The sequence below is a fragment of the Labeo rohita genome, chromosome 5 (genome assembly GCF_022985175.1).
Source record: "Labeo rohita strain BAU-BD-2019 chromosome 5, IGBB_LRoh.1.0, whole genome shotgun sequence".
Taxonomy (NCBI): Eukaryota; Metazoa; Chordata; class Actinopteri; order Cypriniformes; family Cyprinidae; genus Labeo; species Labeo rohita.
The window spans coordinates 26,503,974-26,523,551 of NC_066873.1; the positions used below are offsets into that span (position 1 = coordinate 26,503,974).

Consider the following 19,578-nt stretch of genomic DNA (forward strand, 5'->3'; position numbering starts at 1 on the left):
ATTAGTGAATTGAAGAAAGAAGGGGGGGAAAAACTACATGCATGTCCTCGCAGACAAGGGCTTCTCGAAATCAGTGCACTTAAAAATAAAGTTTCTCCTTCCTTTACAAGTTGGCAAAACCTTGTGGTGGAGCTCTGATTTGAGAAACCGTTAATTGGCTTTTGAATATGTCAGACTAATTAGAAATGCACAGTTGAAGCATGATCCGTTTGAATGCAAAGAGCTACTCGAATGGCCAAGGGAGTTTTTATTTTATTTTTGAGATTCGCTATCCCCTCCTCTCACTTATCAAGATTGGGAGATAATTGCAATTAGGATCATTTGCATAAGTTAATGAATTTCTCTTCTACTTTCCTTAATGATCTCAGGCCAGAGAATATTTATGGAGCACCGAATCTAAAGTACATGGACTCAAGATGTCAGAATGCATGGGACGCCAGCTTGGCTTTATGAGAACCTTTAAATGAATTCAGTTGGTTAAACGATACAACAGATGTGACGATCTGAATGCAAAAACATTATACTGTAAACATTCACTATAATGCGTTTACCACAGAGCAGCTTTCATTTCCTGATTTATGTGTGCTCTGACAGTGATACATGTGAAATCATTGTGGTTATTTATTTATTTATTTACGTTTGTGATGCCACAAACCCCCAAATATGATCCCACGAGTTTACATCTCGCAATTCTGACTTTTTTTCTTAGAATTCTGAGATTTAAACTTGCAATTCTGAGAAATTAAGTCAGAATTGTGAGATAAAAACTCACCATTGTGACTTTTCTCAGAATTGTGAGTTTAAATCTTAATTGTGAGATATAAACTCACAATTGCAAGTTATAAAGTTCAATTCTGAGCAGAAAAAAAGACTGACAAGTTTATATCTCGCAATTCTGACCTTTTCTCAGAATTGAGTTTAAATTTTAATTGTGAGATATGAACTTGCAATTACAAGTAATATAGTCCTGATATGTTCTCAGAATTGCGAGTCTGTATCTCCCAATTCTGACTTAACTCACAATTCGGAGAAATGCGACTATTTCTCAGAATTACCTGGCAATTCTGAGGAAAAAAAGTCAGAATATTGAGTTTGTATCACGCAATTTTGAGAAAAAGAGCCAAAATTAAGATAAAGTCACAATTACCTTTTCTTTTTTTTAATCAGTGGCGGAAATGGGCTTCCATAACAAAGAACTACATAAACTGTGAAAAAAAAACAACTTACAAATCTTAAATTGTTATCCTCTTGTAACTTTTATCTGCCCACCAAGAGAGTACCATACAGTCATTGCAAAAAATAAACAAAGTTTATATTTTACATTAACATAATGATTAGATGATCTTATCGTAAATATTTTATTCTATCAACAAATGTGATTAAAAAAAATAAGTGTTTTGCACTGTGATGACAAAACAACTGGCTGTGCCCAGTACATATCTGTTTAAAACTACGTAACATTTAATAATATAAAGGAAAACACACTAAATATAGTTTATTTCAGTGTGATCTAACCCAGCACTTTTAAGATTCCACAAACACACATCGAATTCTTCAATGTGAAAAGTCACAGCTGGCTTTTACACCCCCTACCCAACACACACACACAGCATAATGAGGCATGCTTGGCTTCCATTTTTCTCATAAGAAACGCAAAGGGAAAGGAACATTTTTTATTAATCGTAAAAGTAAATTGGAAACGAACACCTTGTGATTGCAGGCCAAAGGTAGTTGAAAAAAAGAGAGATGGGTTTAATTAGCTAATTAAATAAACAAGATATGGGGGAGTTTAATGCCAAAAAGCAATTACCAGGAATGCCATAATGAGAAAACTTCTCAAACCTCAGCAAATCAGATCAGAAAAAGGCAGATTTTGAAGAAGTAAATGAAATCTTGAGAGGAGGGCCAAAAAAAATGAAAGAAAAGGGCGGGAATATAGTGGTAATTTCTGTAGCGACGTTCACAGAGATGCACAAGACCTCCCTTTAGCAAGATTGAAATCACGGCAGGAGAAAGAGAAAGTGCCAGCTCAAATGCCTTTCATTACTCTCTATAATGATGCAGATGCAAGAGTTTATGTTGAAATCTGGAAGGTAATGAACCATGTTTTTGGCCAAGGACTATTGGAGAGCCGTCTTGACTTCCAATGAGTTTCAAGCCAAAACCATCAAATGTTGATGTACGCTGAGCAGAGATGTCAAGACTGCATATGTGATGGTTATAGTTATTTAATTAAGTACTTTTTTTCTTTTACAGATATCTTATCTTTGAACGTTCCTCCATTTGAACAGAGGACACAAGGAAACAGGTCAACCATTGAACACGATACAACAGCACATGAAATATATACAATTTTTACCCTCCATCTCTCTCACTCTCCCAAAAGTCTTGGCAGACACTGAATAGCAGTCTCTATTAGAGAATATGCATACAGACATATAATTTATTCTACCAAACCATGGAAAAAAAAACATGCTGTTTCCTCTGGAGACTACGACTCTTTCAAAAAAAGAGCGCTTCATACGTCAAACTCGAATAGACAAAACAATACATGTTCACGTATCTGTACTGTGCATGTGTATGATTACTCGCTAATAGGAAGTAAATGACAAAGGAGGAAAAACTGGACATAAAAATGTTTTTAGGCACCAAAGACGACAAAACGCTTTCAAAAAAGACAGAATAAACTTACACAAAGTGAAAAGGGACTTTAAGCAAAAGGCAACCACCACTGAAACGAAACAGTGAGTTTTAACAGTCTTTTGATCAATGGATGTCGTTTTGTGGGTGAGAAGTGATATCTATTATAGTCCGTAGACCTCCGCAGTCCGAAATGTCAGGTAACGTCCACAACGTTCCTTGAGAAACTTCTCAAAAGGAAACAAAATCATGTTGAGCTTTAAATAAGCTGCTCTTTAATAGAGTCTAAGGCTTTCAGGGTCGGGCCATCCCAGCCATAACCAGATAGACCACATATGAGTGCATATGATCATTTTCAGATTCTGTGGCTTTCTTCAATTTGATTATGTTTCCCTCGTTAGGGGTGATTGTCTCGCAAGTGACTCACAGTACTTGCGTAGTTCTGAATTCTTCTAAGGTGGCTGGATGCACGAAGGTGGAGTGGAAGATCTTGGGTGTGGGTGGACATTCACAATGATATATTGGAGGGAAGATGTGAGGAAAAATATGAAGAGAAGGCACACCGCAAATTATAAATTCATGTTTTCTCAGCACACCTGTGTGAAAAGATCAAATAGCCAATCAGTTAGCAATCTCTCTTAATTTTTATTGTACGTTTCTCTATCATTCAATACAAATTTACACCATTTGCTGAAAGGATTAGTTCATTTCCAGAAAGAAAATTTCCTGACAATTTACTCACCCCCTTGTGATCCAATATGTTCATGTTTTTGTCTTCAGTCGCAAAGAAATTAAGGTTTTTGAGGAAAACATTCCAGGATTTTTCTCCATATAGTAGACTTCAATGGTGGCCAATGGGTAGAAGGTCAAAATTGAAGTTTCGTGAAGGCTCTACACGATCCCAGTCGAGGAACAAGGGTCTTATCTAATGAAACGACAGGTCATTTTCTAAAAAAAAAAAAAATTTAATTTATATACTTTTTAACCACAAATACTCATCTTACTAGCTCTGCAGTGTGTGTGCACATCTTCACACATTACGTAATCACGTTAAAAAGGTCACATGCGGTTAGTTCTTCGTCTGTGTACTTTGGTTCAAAAAAGTAGGGCAGGCCAAAAAATTCCATCTTATGTTCACCTCCAACTGCAAAATCATTTGACATCATTGTTTTACCTTTTTTTGTAAAGCAAGTTTGACTTTCTTTGCACGTTCGCTTTATAAACAATGGGTCAGTACTTCTGCCTACATCACGCATGACCTTTCCAACATGATTTCGTAATGTGTGAGGTCGAGCTATTGCAAGACGAGCATTTGTAGAAAATGACCAATCGTTTTGCTAGATAAGACCCTTATTCCTCGCCTGGGATCGTGTAGAGCCCTTTGACACTGCACTGAAACTGCAATTTGGACCTTCAACCCACCGTCCACCATTATTAAGAAAAACCCTGGAATGTTTTCCTCAAAAACCTTAACTTCTTTTCAACAGAAAAAAAAGAAATAGATCTTGGATGACATGGGTGTCAGTTATCAGGAAATTTTAATTCTGGAAGTGAACTTATCCTTTAAGTAACTTAAAGTTACAGCTTTAAATGCAAGTTGAGAAATATCATTGACACTAATTGGTTTGCACAAAGATTTCTAATCAATTCGCAGTGTTTATATCATACCTTTTGGTCAGGTAGGAGGGTGTTGCTCTGCAGGGGGGTTAGGTGACTACTGAGCAAAGCTCCACCTGGTCGGTCATGTTCACAAAAGATGGTGCCGTTGACGTAGTGAAATCGGTCACCAGGCACCAAACGATTTCGACATGTGGCACAAGTGAAACACTGTGGAGAGAAGAAAAACAAAACAAAAAGTTATTTCGGAGGAACTCTGGTGTGTCATAAAACAAAACGTTTGAACGATTACAAAATGATTGAAGTTGAAATGAAATAGAAGTAGCAAGATCTTCTCTTGTATTGTTAGAAATGAGAATAAATACGTACATACATAAACATATATATATACATACATATACATATACATATATACATATACATATATATATATATATATATATATATATATATATATATATATATATATATATATATATATATATATATATACATATAGCTTTCCTCATACATGTGTTTTTATATATATATATATATATATATATATATATATATATATATATATATATACATGTATGAGGAAAGCTATATGTGTATATATATATATTTCTTCTATGTATGTATATTTCTTCGGATAAAAAAGAGGGAAAAAAGAGGGAGCCGAGGAACTACACATATGGTACATTTGCATTCTTTGAAAAAAATCTATTACACTTCAAGCTCACATTTCTTCAGACACTCACAAATTAGAAATTTTGTCAGGATGTAGTTACCCAATTTTGCAAACTTATGCAAACATGGACCACTGGGAAACCAAACCGATCCACTCAGCCTAATCAGGGAATGGTTTCCTTTTCCAATCAAATATTATTAAGACAGGTTGACACCTACAGCACTATAATTAAGAAGGAATGTGTGGCGCAGTTGGGAAAACGGTTAGTTGATGAGTTTCGGTAGGCGTCTCTTGAGACTATGCTGCTATCAGTGTTCAGTAAATGTAAGACTTCAGCTGACAATTCCAAGAGAAACATATTTCCCCCAAAATAGGCTACTTCAGGCCCTTACAGATGTTTCTATTCCAACCACATAATGTGAAGTATAAACACATATGTTAATACAATAATCCTGTTCATTTTCACTCTGGAGATATGGGATGTGGGTCCAAGTCTTCGTTTTGCAAGAATCAAGCATTTCAGACTTTTTTCAGTCTTAAGGGAGTTGCAATACAATACTCAAAAAGAAGTAAAGTTTCATAAATCTAACTATAAAGCATTGATTCAATATATTGAGCAACTCCTGCTGGCTTACATGCCAATGTCAAAAGAAATTAAGTAATTGGAATGTACAAAACAAATCCCCTCATGTTTGGGATTGGTTTAGAAATGGTAACCGTACAAGTTTCGATGTTGCGTAATTCTGTCTTTGATCTTCCCTGTGACAGACAAGTTTGACTCATCTTTTCTGATTCAACAGTGTGAAAATCCATATCAAATCAAACCACAATTTTTGAAGCTTGTCACCCTGTAGGGCAGCACAACAATTTTGTTTTCCCACCTCATGCATTTAACTCTTGCCACTCAAACTGCTGCATTTTCAAAATGAAAGGTGGGTCTGATCAAAAGATTCATAAAAAAGAATATGGTCTACTGTAAATAACTATAGTTCGAGTCCATGTAGTAGTAAATGTACTATCTATCCAAACATATTATATAATAATGTAAGAAACAATGCATCACTGCTGCATTACATATAAAAGAATATTCAGTATTCCCATGTTTTCTACAAAATAAAACCAGAAATCGAAATAATGGGCCCTTTGTTTGTCCTGAAAAGTTAAACTGCTCGCTGTTCGTCAAAAAAATCCTTCATGTATCACAAGTTATTTGGTTTTTCAGCATTTTTGTGTATTTGAACCCTTTCCAGCAATGACTGTATGATTTTGAGATCCATTTTTTCACACTGAGGGACTCATATGCAACTATTACAGAAGGTTCAAACACTCACTGATGCTCCAGAAGGAAAAACGATGCATTAAGACCCAGGGGTGAAAACTTTTGAACAGAATGAAGACGTGTACATTTTTCTTCATATTTCTTCATTTAGTACTGCTCTTCAGAAGCTACAGAAGGTACTTACATGTTTCCCAGAAGGCAAAATAAGTTACACTTACCCTGATCTTCAAATTCAAAAAGTATTTACCCCCCCCCCCCAGCTCTGAATGCATCATATTTCCTTCTGAAGCATCAGCTTTTGAACCTTCTGTAATAGCTGCATTGAGTCCCTCAGTTGTCCTCAGTGTGAAAGGGTTCAAATAAAAAAAAAAAAAAATGCTGATAAACCAAAGAATTTGTGGGACGTAAAGGATTTTTCTGAAGAACAGCAAGCAGTTTAATTGTTCAGGACAAACTATCACTAAACAAAAATAAATAAAAACACAGCAGTGGATCATTCAGGTAACAACACAGTATTAAGAATCAAGTGTATGTAAACTTTTGAACAGGGTCGTTTTTTTATAAATTAAACTATTATCTTCTCTTGTGGACTATATGTAAATGTCTTTCATGTAAAATATTTTATTCAGGTCAGTACTAAAAAAAAAAATAACGAGCATTTTGTATGATTCCTTTTATTTAGATTCTGCAAGGTTTATGTAAACTTTTGACCTCTTGAACTGTTTGTCACCAGAGAAAAAGTCTTTCCACCAAGTTTTTTTTTGTTTGTTTGTTTGTTTGTTTGTTTTAAATACTGACAGTGCATTAGTGTTAGCTAACAGACTATGGCTCACCTTTAGATGGTAGACGTTGCCCTGGGCCCTCATGACCATCTCACTGGCAGGGATAGACTGTCCACATGCACTGCAGGCTCCACTGTGACCAAACAACCTGCACAGACAATGATTGATTAATTATCTAATAATATTTAAAGAGTTACAAGAGATCAGTTGAAAGTCAACACATTTTAAGATCCAAAATGCATGTTTCTTTAAGTGCCATTCTCATTTGAGGGATAAAACGGTTTCCCATATTGCAAAACAACACACAAATCACCCTGAAAATAAATCGTCTGCCACTGATCCACTTCTTTTCCCTCCACAATTGAGGAAATTCATTTTTATATCCGTAGCTTGAAGTTGGAGTGCTTTGCAATGTGTGTTTGTGAGTGTGTGGCTTGGATGGCAGGGCACCAAAGCCCCTCTAGCCCTAGACTGCAGCCTATCAGCTAATCTGGAGTGGCAGTGTAATTGGTGGCAATGGGTGGGGGGTGGCTATAGGAGCCTCTGATCCACCCTTGGCTCCTAATTAGGGTGCACTTGATTACTCTGCTGCCTGAGCTTGAGGTTGTTATGAGCAATTTTAGGAGAACACTCAAATGAGTTCAAGTCGTGCTCTTGATGAGCTGAAAGAAAAAAAAAGCATCTACACGCTCTGTCATATAGAGATAAAACCCAGATGCACACAAACAACATGCAACATACACGCATTCCACTCGCACACATGCGCACAAACAACTTGTTTTCATTCAGAACACCTGGATTCACCGTGTCACAGTCATGTTTCAGTAGGAAACATTTCTTCCGCTCCCTCTCTGGGGTCTTTATTGTGACGGTAACCAGACCAGTTTGGCAGCTAATTCTCACCGCCTCACTTTCTCCTCTTCCCCCTGCCCTCTCTCTCTCTCTCTCTTCTCTCTCAACCCCTCCTCCGCTATCACTGTCCCAGCTCTGACTGCTCGCAGTAATGAATTTTTGATCTTAATCCAAACAGTAATTTAATAAGAGACGGCAGAAAGGAGCCCTGTTCTCCCTAATTAATGCACCCTACTTTTATCAGACCTCAGGCTCCACGCTGTGTCATTTGGTAATGAAGCTCTGCCCTTTTGATTAGCTGTATTATACATATTTAATACACTGCAGATTGAGTACACCTTACATGCACTCTTAAAGGAAATATCCATAAGACCACCCTTGACACGGATAACATGTTTGCTCAATTACAATGCTGTAAGAGATGTCCTTTACTAAAAAGTAGTTCTTTCTCACTTGAGTTGTTATCGAACCCAAAGTTAAACAACTGATCATAGGTTGCTAGTCATTGCACAGTTCTTTAATGAGACTGGTCAAAAATAAATAGAATACAATATATATGATATTGCATTATAATGTAACAACAACAATAACAACAACATTTTTTCACTAGTTGAGCCAGCCCCATATCTTAAAATGTGTTTTAATTTTATATACAAGTAGTAATAAATAATAATACTAAGAAAAACACAATAAATATTAACTATTATAATATTAATAATTTAATATATTTAAATACATTTACAATTAATATTAATAATTAATTTATTTAATTAAAAATAATTTGAAATGTATATAATGGATATAATATAATCAATATAAAACTAGCATTACTAAAATAAATAATAATAATAATATTCATCATCATCATTTATGTTGCGCATATATGTGATTATTCAAATTTTATATTTATTACCAGTTCAGTCAGTCAGACGTTCTAAATTATTTTTAACATTATGTACACTACCATTCAAAAGTTTCTGAACAGCAAGATTTTTTTAAAAAAGTGTCTTCTGCTCACCAAGTCTGCATTTATTTAATCCAAAATACAGCAAAAACAGTAAAATTTAAATATTTTTTGAAATACTATTTAAAATAACTGTTTCTATTTGAATATATTTTAAAATGTAATTTATTCCTGAGATTTCAAAGCTGAATTTTTAGTATCATTACTCCAGTCACATGGTCCTTTAGAAATCATTCCAATATTTTGATTTGCTGCTCAAAAAAACTATTATTATTATTATTATTATTATTATTATTATTATGTTGAAAACAGCAGAGTAGAATGTTTTCAGGTTTCTTTTATGAATAGAAAGTTTAGAAGAACAACATTTATCTGAAATAGAAATCTTTTGTAACATTATAAATGTCTTACATGTCCCTCCTCTTTCTATCCAATCCTGAAAAAAATGTCAACTGTTTTAAATATTGATGATAATAATAATAATAATAATTATAAAAAAAAAAATGTTTCTTGAACAGTCTCTTGAAAACTGGAGTAATGATGCTGAAAATGGCTTTCAATCAAATAGCTTTGATCACAGTAATAAATTACATTTAAAAATATATTCAAATAGAAAACAGTTATTTTAAATAGTAAAAATATTTCAAAATTTTGCTGTTTTTCTGTACTTTGAAAATGTCTTTAATAGGTCTTTAAAAAAAAGTAAAATCTTACGTATATTATAATACAATAAGTAATACAAATGATAATCTGAATATATACATATTAATAATTATTTCTTAATTTAATATTTATATAAATTGCATATACGTTAATATAATTCATATTAATTAACAAATATAATAATGTATACAATATATTATCCTAAAACATTAAATGTTCGTCATTTGCTTTAAACTCAATCTGTACGTTATCTTACAATTTACTATGATAGCTATTCTGTATCTGCAGTAAATATTTCAAATATGGCAGGGCTGCACAGTTTCTTTTTGATTTTGGGATCTATAAGATTATTTGACTTTTCAGCAGGCATCTCTGGCACTTTAACAGCAATCAAAAAAAAAAACAAAAAAAAAAAAAAAGCCCATCTGTGTGGCAATGCCAAATAGTCAGACATCCCTGGTTGAGGTCCAAACAGACCAGTGTGGGTCTAACAGGCAACAATGCCGTGCCGTCATGGACCAATGCATCACTGCACACATCCAAACACACAGAGGTCAATTTCAAAGCCTCGGCGATTATAAACAAATCTAATCTCCTCACCTCTGGAGCCTTCAGCTCAAAATATACAAGGGAATAGAAGCCAAATTCAATCAAAGAGCTATGTAATCATCATACAGACATACGAGCAATCATAGACCCTAGCAAAAAACCGCCAGAAAAATAAACGAACGATTTTTAGGGTTTGCAAAACAAGGTTATGGTTGTTTTGTAGACCGGTCAAAATTTGAGTCGACTTCTAATTTGATCACCGACTGTGTGGTTAAACAGTACAGCTCAAATCTAAAGTGGTGCACGGCACATGAAAACCATGTGGGGAGTCTTTGAGGAATATGGCTGCTCCAGATGCCATGTTACATGCACCCACACACTTCCTGTCATGATCGCTGAACTTTTCTTGTCCTTTTCATGTAGAGTTTATGCAGTAACATGCATTTCAATGTGTGGTCTCGGAAAAGATGTCTAATATCAGTACAACAGACAATGCTCTGCATTCATCCCAACAAAATCTGCTAATTTCAGATAAAATTGTTTTTCACAAATAGACAAATTAACATTTGGTTTGCTCATTTAGATTTGTGTTAAATCAAAAATTTTAATTTTGGTCAAAACAAATAATAAACTGAAAAACAAGCTGCTTTTCATGCAAGATTTAGTGTGTAGTGTGTAGTTTATCAGTTTTTTTTCTTTTTAGTAGGGATGGGCGATGACTCATCGTTTGCGATATACCTGTAAAAATTTTCCCCACGATAAGAACGTCTTCACGCGATAATAACGATGCAGTAGCATGTGTGCGATGTTTACAAACCTGTTGTCTAACAAAAATATAATTTATTGACATGCTTTTTCTACAAATTAACTTCATAACATAGTCGAGCGTTTGAAATAACCTTTTGTGATCAGACGTGGTTTCATATTATAGAATGAGGTTGAAATCATACTATTTTATAGTATTATAAAAGCTGATTATATGTCGATTAGCATTGCATTATAAATATAATTTAAAAAAAATACCAGAGAATGCTTGAAGAACACAGACAAACCATATATTGTAGCAATCATATGTTTATTGTCAAGTTTCCTCGGTTAAATTTTCTCGATAACCTGTAGCGCCAGTACTATTACTTCTGCTATAAAGCACATGGGGAGTTTCCGCGCAAGGGCGCCCTCCGGTTTCCAGTATGAATTAAACAGTCATTACATTATACGTGTGTACTCAGTTACGTCTATTTTGGATAAAAATAAGAACGATAATATAGGAAAGATAATACTTTTCTCTAAAGAAACAGGATTCCCTAAATTATCGCCATTGATATCGTAACTGTAATAATACCAGAAATTATCGTGATAAATTTTTAAGCCCATATCGCCCATCCCTATTGTTTAGGCAAAAATAAATACCAAACAGATTTAAAATAAATCTGTGGACACTCTTCTAAATATCCCAAGTCTACTAATTCTGGAAAGGATACAGATACGCCAAACTATATGAAACAAAGATTAATTTCACAAATCAATTTTATTGATTTGTCCCAGTAAAATCCACCAATTTCCTGTTCTTCTTGTATAACACATTATGACTCATGTTGTGACCAGAAACATAATTTATTTGCTCTTATTCAGCATTTCTGCATCAGTCCAACCAAATCCCCAACTTCCTGTGTCTTTTAGTACCTGATGTAATCGTTCCTGCAGAGGATCATTCCTCCTTTGCTGAAGCAGGTGCTGCCGATCTCTCCCAGCTGAGCTTGGCAGCAGGAGCACTTGAGGCAGCGCGTGTGCCAGTACCGATCCATGGAGAAGAGCAGGAAGCGATCCGAGATCCGACCTCCGCAGCCCGCGCAGGAGCGCACTGCCCCACCGCTACCTCCTGTTACCGCGACGGCGGTGCTTTCTACGCGACTGTTCACCATCGCCTGCCTGCGGGATAAAGCGGAGAAGCTCATAAATCAGAAGATCTGGCCTGTGTTATCCAGAGGCATAGTTCTACCACTATCAGAAGATCAGCCATTACAGATGTTCCTCCAAACCACTTCAAACAAATCACCATAATACATTCTTATCATCCTGAGGACACGTCATAGCAGAATAATGGAAAGGATATTTCTTGTCCTGTTGCTGATTGCATTTTCAGTGTCCCCATCCAGAGACAAGAGAAAAGAGGATAAAATTGACTGACCACTTAGGATTATAAATAACAACAACTCTTTAAAAATAAAAGGGAAAAGGGGAAAAAATTACAGTATTTTATTATTATTATTATTTTATTTCAGAAAATAACAGTGAACAAGACTGGGAAAATGTCTGCTACATAGAAGCACAGCATCCTCTTGTAAATTTACAGTTTTACTGTAATAGGGATACGTTTATAGTACTACGCTAGTGCTTAAGTTCCAAGAATGCACAGGAACACATAATGTGTGCTGCATAATTTAGATTTACATATGTGATCCTGGACCACAAAACCATAGTCATAAGGGTCATTTTTTAAAACTTGAGTATAAATAAGTTTTCTATTGATGTATGGTTTGTTATGATAGGACAGTATTTGGCCGAGATACAACTATTTGAAAATCTGGAATCTGAGGGTGCAAAAAAAATCTAAATACTGAGAAAATCGCCTTTAAAGTTGTCCAAATGAAGTTCTTAGGAATGCAGATTACTAATCAAAAAATAGGTTTTGATATATTTACGGTAGGAAATTTACAAAATATCTTAATAGAACATGATTGTTACTTTATATCCTAATGATTTTTGTTTTATATATATATACTAGAGCTGTCAAAATTAGTGCATTAATGCAGTTAATACAGGGGCGAGGCTAGGGTTGGCCACCCCACTCACAACTGCTGTTTTTGTCTCTTTTTTTCTTGACAAGGAGCGCTCTTATTTAGTCACAGAACGTCTTTATGATCATATCAAACATAAGACTTTTCAGGGAGTCAAACGAGCGCGGGAAAGGTACAAGTGACGACGGAGCTTCAGTAGAACAACGGTGAACTGCGGTCGGATGAGATGTTATCAGGCCATATGTCAGTAAAAATGAATTTAACTGTCCTATCAGCTGTAACACTGTGCTCCTAACATGCTTCAATTGTAGCACAAATGCACTCACGTGCACTGTAGCCTGTATCATGTCATATTAAAGCGCAAATTAAATTACGAGCATGCGTGTCAGATCCACTTCACGTTCAGCAGTGGCAGCTCTTAGAGTAATAGCAGCCAAATAACCCGGCTGCTGTGATGTCTATTAATCAAAGAACAAAAGAAAAGAGGAAATCAGTAACTATTGTAGCTTTAAGGACACATCCATATTTAATGTATTATTTAGTGATTGATACATTTATTCAATTTCTGTATATTTCCTATTTCCAAAAGGGCACAGGTAAAAAATGGGTTTATGTGAAGATGGTTTTAAGTTCACTTAAATTAAAGTTATTTTTAAAAGTCTAATAAATATTAAAATTGATAGCTCTCAGTTATACTGTAATGGCGAATGGCTAGAGTCAATGGTTAAATATTAGGAAAAAATAATTTCCTAGAGACATCAGCAATATTGGTATCAGTGATACTCACCTTCAGTCATAAAAAAATTTAACAAACATTAAATATATATGGTCTTTATGTTGTTTCTACATTAATTTAGAGATTGAATGTTATTGAATTATTGCAATATAAAAGTATATTAAAAATTTTTAATGTTAGCTGGGATTAATCATGATTTCTTAATTAAAATGTCTTAAATTATTTAATGATTTTAATTATTACACATAAGGGGCAGTTATAACATTAAAGTTTTTGGAAGAAAATTAATTAAAAGTAAATAAGGTTCCCACTCAAAGAAAACAATAATCAGTGAGCGTAATTGCATAACTACATATTTTTATCCCACAATGCAGTGCAGCAAGAAAAAAAGATGTGTTCTATACCATAAACAGCTAATGAAGCTAAGAGCAAACAGATGACTTAGAGCAAACTTCCCTGTATATCTTGGCAGAGCTTCACCAGTACAGAAGTACACAACGCAACGCTCTCTTAGCACGAGAACCTGGAGCTACTGAAATGAATGAATAACGGATAAATCAATTTCTTTAAGGCACTGCTAATCAACCTATGACCACCATAAGAATAATAAATGTGATATCTTATTAACAAGTTAGTAACATTATGAACAACACATTCAATCTGTATTAATAATAAATGCATTCATAATGTGTTTGTACATAATGAGTGAAGTATGTCAGGAAAAGTTAGTTAAAAGTTGAACAAAAAAAAATAAAGCTTTAAGTGCAATGTTATTGCCACGGAACTATAATAAAACTCACGCCGCAGGCAATTCTATGGAAATGATGTAGTCCACAGATTTTTATATCTGCCTTAACATTATCAGTTTATATCTACAGCTCATTTCCAGAACTTTCATTGCAAATATGAGTGGAGATCAAGCCCAGCTGGAGGCAGTGCAGCTCTCAAATGGCAGTAACTGGAACCATAAGGACAAACTAAAGTCTGTTCCTCTTCAGAGTACACAATCTCAAGAGTGTGAATGCTGAGCCGAGAACAAGGGTCACATCTATTTGGCGTCTCTAAATAAGAATGCTAATCTAAAACTAGCTGTCCTTACCTGTATGAGACTTTAAACATTACCTTGGTTTACCACAGTTCTTACTGTACCATGTAAACACCAATAATTTAGAAATGAGACTCTAATGCTTTTTCCATGATTTCCACTTTTCCTTTTTTCAATATGTCCTAGTTTGTAGTCGGTATGCCTTGTGCTAGACAGCCTTCAACCAACACGAGAACTCAATCACAACACCAAGCACTGTTAATGATGTTTTCCAAATGAAAGTGCAGCTGATTTGTCATTCCACATCTGATGATTTTCGTTCAAGTATGTTTTCACTTATGTCGAGTGTATTCCCTTGATGAGTTACTGTTCACCAGCCGTTTTCCCTGCGAGCAAGCAAACTATTCCCGCTCACAATAAACAGCCTTCTGCAGTTCCAGAAGGACGAATTCAGACCACTAACTATCCTTTCCACACACACACATACTAGTACAGTTTTAGTATCTAGCTTCAGGCCAACATATTACCTTTTCTAACATAATCTAAAATAAGCACTGTTTGAGAAGGTTAGAGCGTCCAACTAAGCAAACGACATTCAGACTCCAGGCACAATACATATGCTCAAACACATTAGGAAATGCTTGCACATTTTATTTCTAAAAATAACTTTGTATCTCCGCATTGTTTTCTGAACAGACACAAAGCGAGCTTCACTGCTGCGTTTGGAGAACCTCAGCAAAATCCTGTGAGGACCAGACGGTGCAGTTTTCTCTTTTTTGGAGGGCTGCAGCAATGTGAGGAAGAGGCTTTGGACATCTGGCAGAGGCTATATCACTTGTTATTTCCTCCCTCTGTTGTTCTGAAGGAGAGGTCAGTCGGCAGCAGACTGGAGATGGAGGCCAGGTTAGAGGTCACAACTGAGCCCTGTTGATTGGTAGGGTCGACCAAGGGTCAAAAGAGGAGAGGAAAGCAACAGGAAAGCTCTTTGTGCTTCGCTCTAAAGGATTGGGAACGCTTTCCTCAGGTCCTATCTGTCTTCCTAGCCTTGTGCCGGACATAAGATATTGGCCGCCACGTGCTTTCCCACAAACAGAAGCATGAACATCAGGTACAATAGGGTCCTAAAGGGACAGCCACCCTAAAAATTAAAATTCTGTCAAATTTTACTCAACCTCATGTTGTCTATAAGACATAAAAAATATATATATTTATAAATAATTTCAGGGTTTTATTTGTTGCACGACTTTTTCCCCGATTTATAGTCTGGATGCGTTGACACTGATTGCAGAAAGTCAATGGGCACAGAATCACATTTTCAGCTTCAGACTTCTCTATCCATTCTGGGGATATCAAACATGTTTGCTATTTTGAGACGATTTTTGTTTTCATTTGTCATGCGTCTCCTAGCATTAAAGCGAGTGTTCTGCATAAGTTTGTTTTTGTTCAGAAAAACTTGAAAGTCTGGTGTCCGTAGTTTTTCCTCAGTAACCCTTTACAAAGTTGACAAGTTTATGATGCCTAGTTTTTTTTTAATCATTTCAGATGTAGTTTATTCCAGTCATACAGTTTTGGAACAACATGACGGTAAGTAAATTAAAAAATATTAATTTTGAAAAAACAACCTGGATCTTGTGCACATATATGGTTTACATTCCCTCACCTTACCTGATAAAACTGACCCAGCAGGTCTAAAACAATGCTCAGAGAGCTACGTAAGCATTTCCTCCACAAATACAAGTATCCCAAAACTGACATGAACCTACATGCCTGAATTCTTATTGGAGAATTTGCCAAGCACCGGTTTAAACCAATTTCCAACACTCTCGGCTCTAATCTTTTCATTGTCATGTCAGAGTTGGGCATATTTGAAAGTCTTACACGAACTACGCGCCTGATATCTTATTAAATGCATTGGGACCAGCTGTTTGAGATTATAAACCTAAACCAAAAGTAAATTTATTCAGCGCTCCTACACAAACAGATTTCGCCTCAGGACCTTTTCCCCATAACTGACACCGGTAACAAGCACCATACATTGTCATTCCCACACACCTGCAGAAGTGCCATTCCAAAGCAGGTTGCCAAATAACTTTGCAACAGTTAATTTCATGAAAATGCAAATCCCCCATTTTTTAATCATCCCTTTCCTGCAGACCTAAGAGCGAGAGAGACAATGCTGCCGAATGGGACCCTGGGGGAATATCGCACGCTTTGAGGCTTGGCTGTTTCAATACAGAACAATTACATTATCCCTCTAATAACTTAGGTAAGTTAATCCTTCACTGGAAACGTTTGGCGACAACCTTTTTTTAAGCTATGAGGCTTAATGTAGTGTGTTATCACAGGGTAGCAGGAGTTTGTGATGCTATGGGCCCACATCTTTGGCAGTCTGCATTGTGTTATGACCAATTCCTGACTTAAAAGGCAAGCCAAAATATGGCTTAAGAGAAGTGCAAAGTTTGTTTAAAGGTCACCGCTAACTTAAAACAGGCATATATGGGCAAACAGGTGATATATGAGCACAAATGATTTTGATGACAACATTTCTGGCAATGAATGGAGAATGTCATAAAAGCTTTACAGACTCACTTTAACTCTTTTTGACCCATTTAAAGAGGGTTTTTAGTAATGCACATATCCTATACGAGTTTAATATAACAGCTGGTTAAAAAGCTGGTGTTCATGACGAGTACTCACCCCGATTTCCCAAACATACTATAAACTGGTCAACCAAGCACTGCTAGTTTCTAAGTGAGGAGCTACTCTGGAAATAGAGCAAACTCTTTTCTTTCTCTCGTTATTTAAACGCTGTCATCAGAAAGGTCAGAGAGGGGGAGGCTCGTTCAGTTCCACTTGACTAACGGGCTGATTGATGAAATAAGAGGCAAAAACAGAAGCTAATGAAGAGAAACACAATACCGTCGCTGTCCGAGCGCAGACTGATGGATTGGTGTCGGCTTGACGGAGCAAATGATGGGTCTACGCCACGAGACAAATCACATATCATCAATTACTAGCCTAATGGTGTAGGAGACTTAAGAACACACTATTATGTTTTATGGTTGCGCCTCAACTTTTCCTATTGTTAGGCGGAACGTCCGTTGAGAACTAACCGCACGGTCACCATAGAAACTCGCTAACGCGGGAGAACAACCATATAATTTCGCTATTTCAATATAAATTGACTTACGCTATAACTGTGAATTTTAGTGTCATAACACTTCGCTTAAGAGAACAAATAACTGCGCAAAAACCCAGCGTGAGTCGCCGATAATTAAAATAAATGAGCATAACACCATGGTTCGCAGCCTCTAAAAATAGTAGCGAGTCCAGTGAGCAAATGACCAAACCCTGGTTGGCACCACCGCAGATTAGCAGTATATCCTTCTCTTTTAATAATGCGCTCTGGGGCCATATAACTACACGCTTCGCCGTTTCATTAAAACGGGTCTCTTTTTAATTAACACTCCGCGCACAACTCCCCATTGTGCACAATTCTCCGCTCCAGTGACAGCATACATCAAGGCTGTGTCTCAAAACATAGTGTGCTGCCTACCTAGACAGCGTTTTACCAAGACCCCAACTGAGCCCAGCTGTCTAGGTTGGCAGCTCGCTATGATTTGAGACACAGCCTCCGAGTTACTGTACAGGGAAGTTGCAGCCAATACGCAGCAATGTATAGTTTGGTTAATGTACAATTAAACAAGGTTGGCGATTATGCGCTTGAGATTTTGTTAATAAAACTTTAATTGTTAGTTCATAGCTCGACTGGGAAACTGTGGCACTTGCAACTCCAACGTACGATCTACTAATAATGCTTAAGATGCTTTTGGGAAACGCATCTCTGATACATCTGTATTAGATAAAGCAGCTAAATGACAAATGATCACAAACGTATAATAACATGCAAGAAAATTACATCGTATAGGAGTAGTCGTTGTGAGGTGCGTGTTTGAACACGCACTGACTTGATTGGAAACTGTTAAAACAGAAAACCATCGAAACGGCACGCTCCAGGCGTATTGAAACTTATCTTTACTAATTCACAATCTTTACTAGTGTGATCTCTACTACATGTTTTACTCACCGTTATTTGTTCGCAGTCTAGTAAAGAAGTCAAAAGGTGGTGGGATCACTCTCAAAGTTATTGCGCGGGATTAACCAGTGAAACTCTGGCTGCTTTTGTATTTTGTTTCGTCCACCCAAAAATGGTTGAGAAAATACGCTTTTGATAATCCGAGTGTCGCGTGTTCCAACAAACTTCAAAATCGTCCCTCTCGTTAGAAGCGCTCCGCAGCAACCGTCAAATTCATGTTAGTGTTGAGCTTTGCACGTGGTCTTTATGGCGCTTTCTTAAAACTAGAATTTATTATAACTCGCTTCCTTATGACTAAGTGTCTAAAACCTCCTACGAGCTGTGAAATCTTGTTTCTGGCATCAGTTTACGCTGAAATTACACATGAACGAACAGGGAGAAAATTTTAAAGTCACTCCTCTGATGACGTGCCATAGGTGCAACCCCCGCAGCCAATGAACGGCGAGGGGCGTGGCATTTGACAGGATGATGGATGGCTGTTTGGGCAACTTCAAACTATTTGAAACTAATTTAAATTGCCCATAATCACCACGGCTGAGTTATGCTGAAAGGATTTAAAAGCCGTCTTTATCCACAGCATTTAAGCCTGCGGACGATTGGCCACGTTTAGGTGTATTAATTATTCACCTAACGCTACGCGCTCACACAAATGGACAGTTTTCTATAGCATAAATCTATATATAAACCGACAATAGATGCAAAAACATACAGTCCAAATAACAGATGTGCTCACGCGAGAGGAAAACAGGCAGCTGTTAAATTGAACACTACCACGTGCTCTCACCTTATATTTGCTGCGTCTCTCGGCACGATCGAAGCTGCGAACATCTGGCCAAGATGGAAAGCCAATTACCTCTGGCGCCGTAAATCTTTATTTAACCAAT

At 36.3% G+C, this 19,578-nt stretch overlaps 1 protein-coding gene and 1 long non-coding RNA gene across 4 annotated transcripts in view; one reads left to right on the forward strand and one right to left on the reverse strand.

Moving 5' to 3' along the window:
- The window catches only part of LOC127165406 (uncharacterized), a 60,109-nt gene extending 43,790 nt beyond the window's left edge, over positions 1 to 16,319 (forward strand). The window contains exons 3-4 of one of the 2 annotated variants that reach the window (XR_007827787.1): positions 15,295 to 15,706; positions 16,141 to 16,159. This is a non-coding gene — a long non-coding RNA (uncharacterized LOC127165406). Of the gene's footprint in view, positions 1 to 15,294 lie in introns of both variants that reach the window. The other variant, XR_007827786.1, reaches the window with a different exon arrangement.
- lmo4a (LIM domain only 4a) lies at positions 1,236 to 19,049 on the reverse strand. 2 transcript variants are annotated; one of them, XM_051110006.1, is made up of 5 exons: positions 18,686 to 19,049; positions 11,703 to 11,948; positions 7,043 to 7,139; positions 4,309 to 4,467; positions 1,236 to 3,236 (listed from the first exon to the last, which is right to left on the reverse strand). In XM_051110006.1, exons 2-5 carry the CDS (start codon positions 11,939 to 11,941, stop codon positions 3,228 to 3,230), a joined length of 504 nt encoding a protein of 167 aa, XP_050965963.1. In that variant the 5' UTR covers positions 11,942 to 11,948; positions 18,686 to 19,049; the 3' UTR covers positions 1,236 to 3,227. The 2 variants fall into 2 exon arrangements, with proteins under 2 accessions (XP_050965963.1, XP_050965964.1); XM_051110007.1 differs by lacking the exon at positions 1,236 to 3,236 and having other exon boundaries at positions 4,303 to 4,467.
- Positions 19,050 to 19,578: the final 529 nt, after the last annotated feature.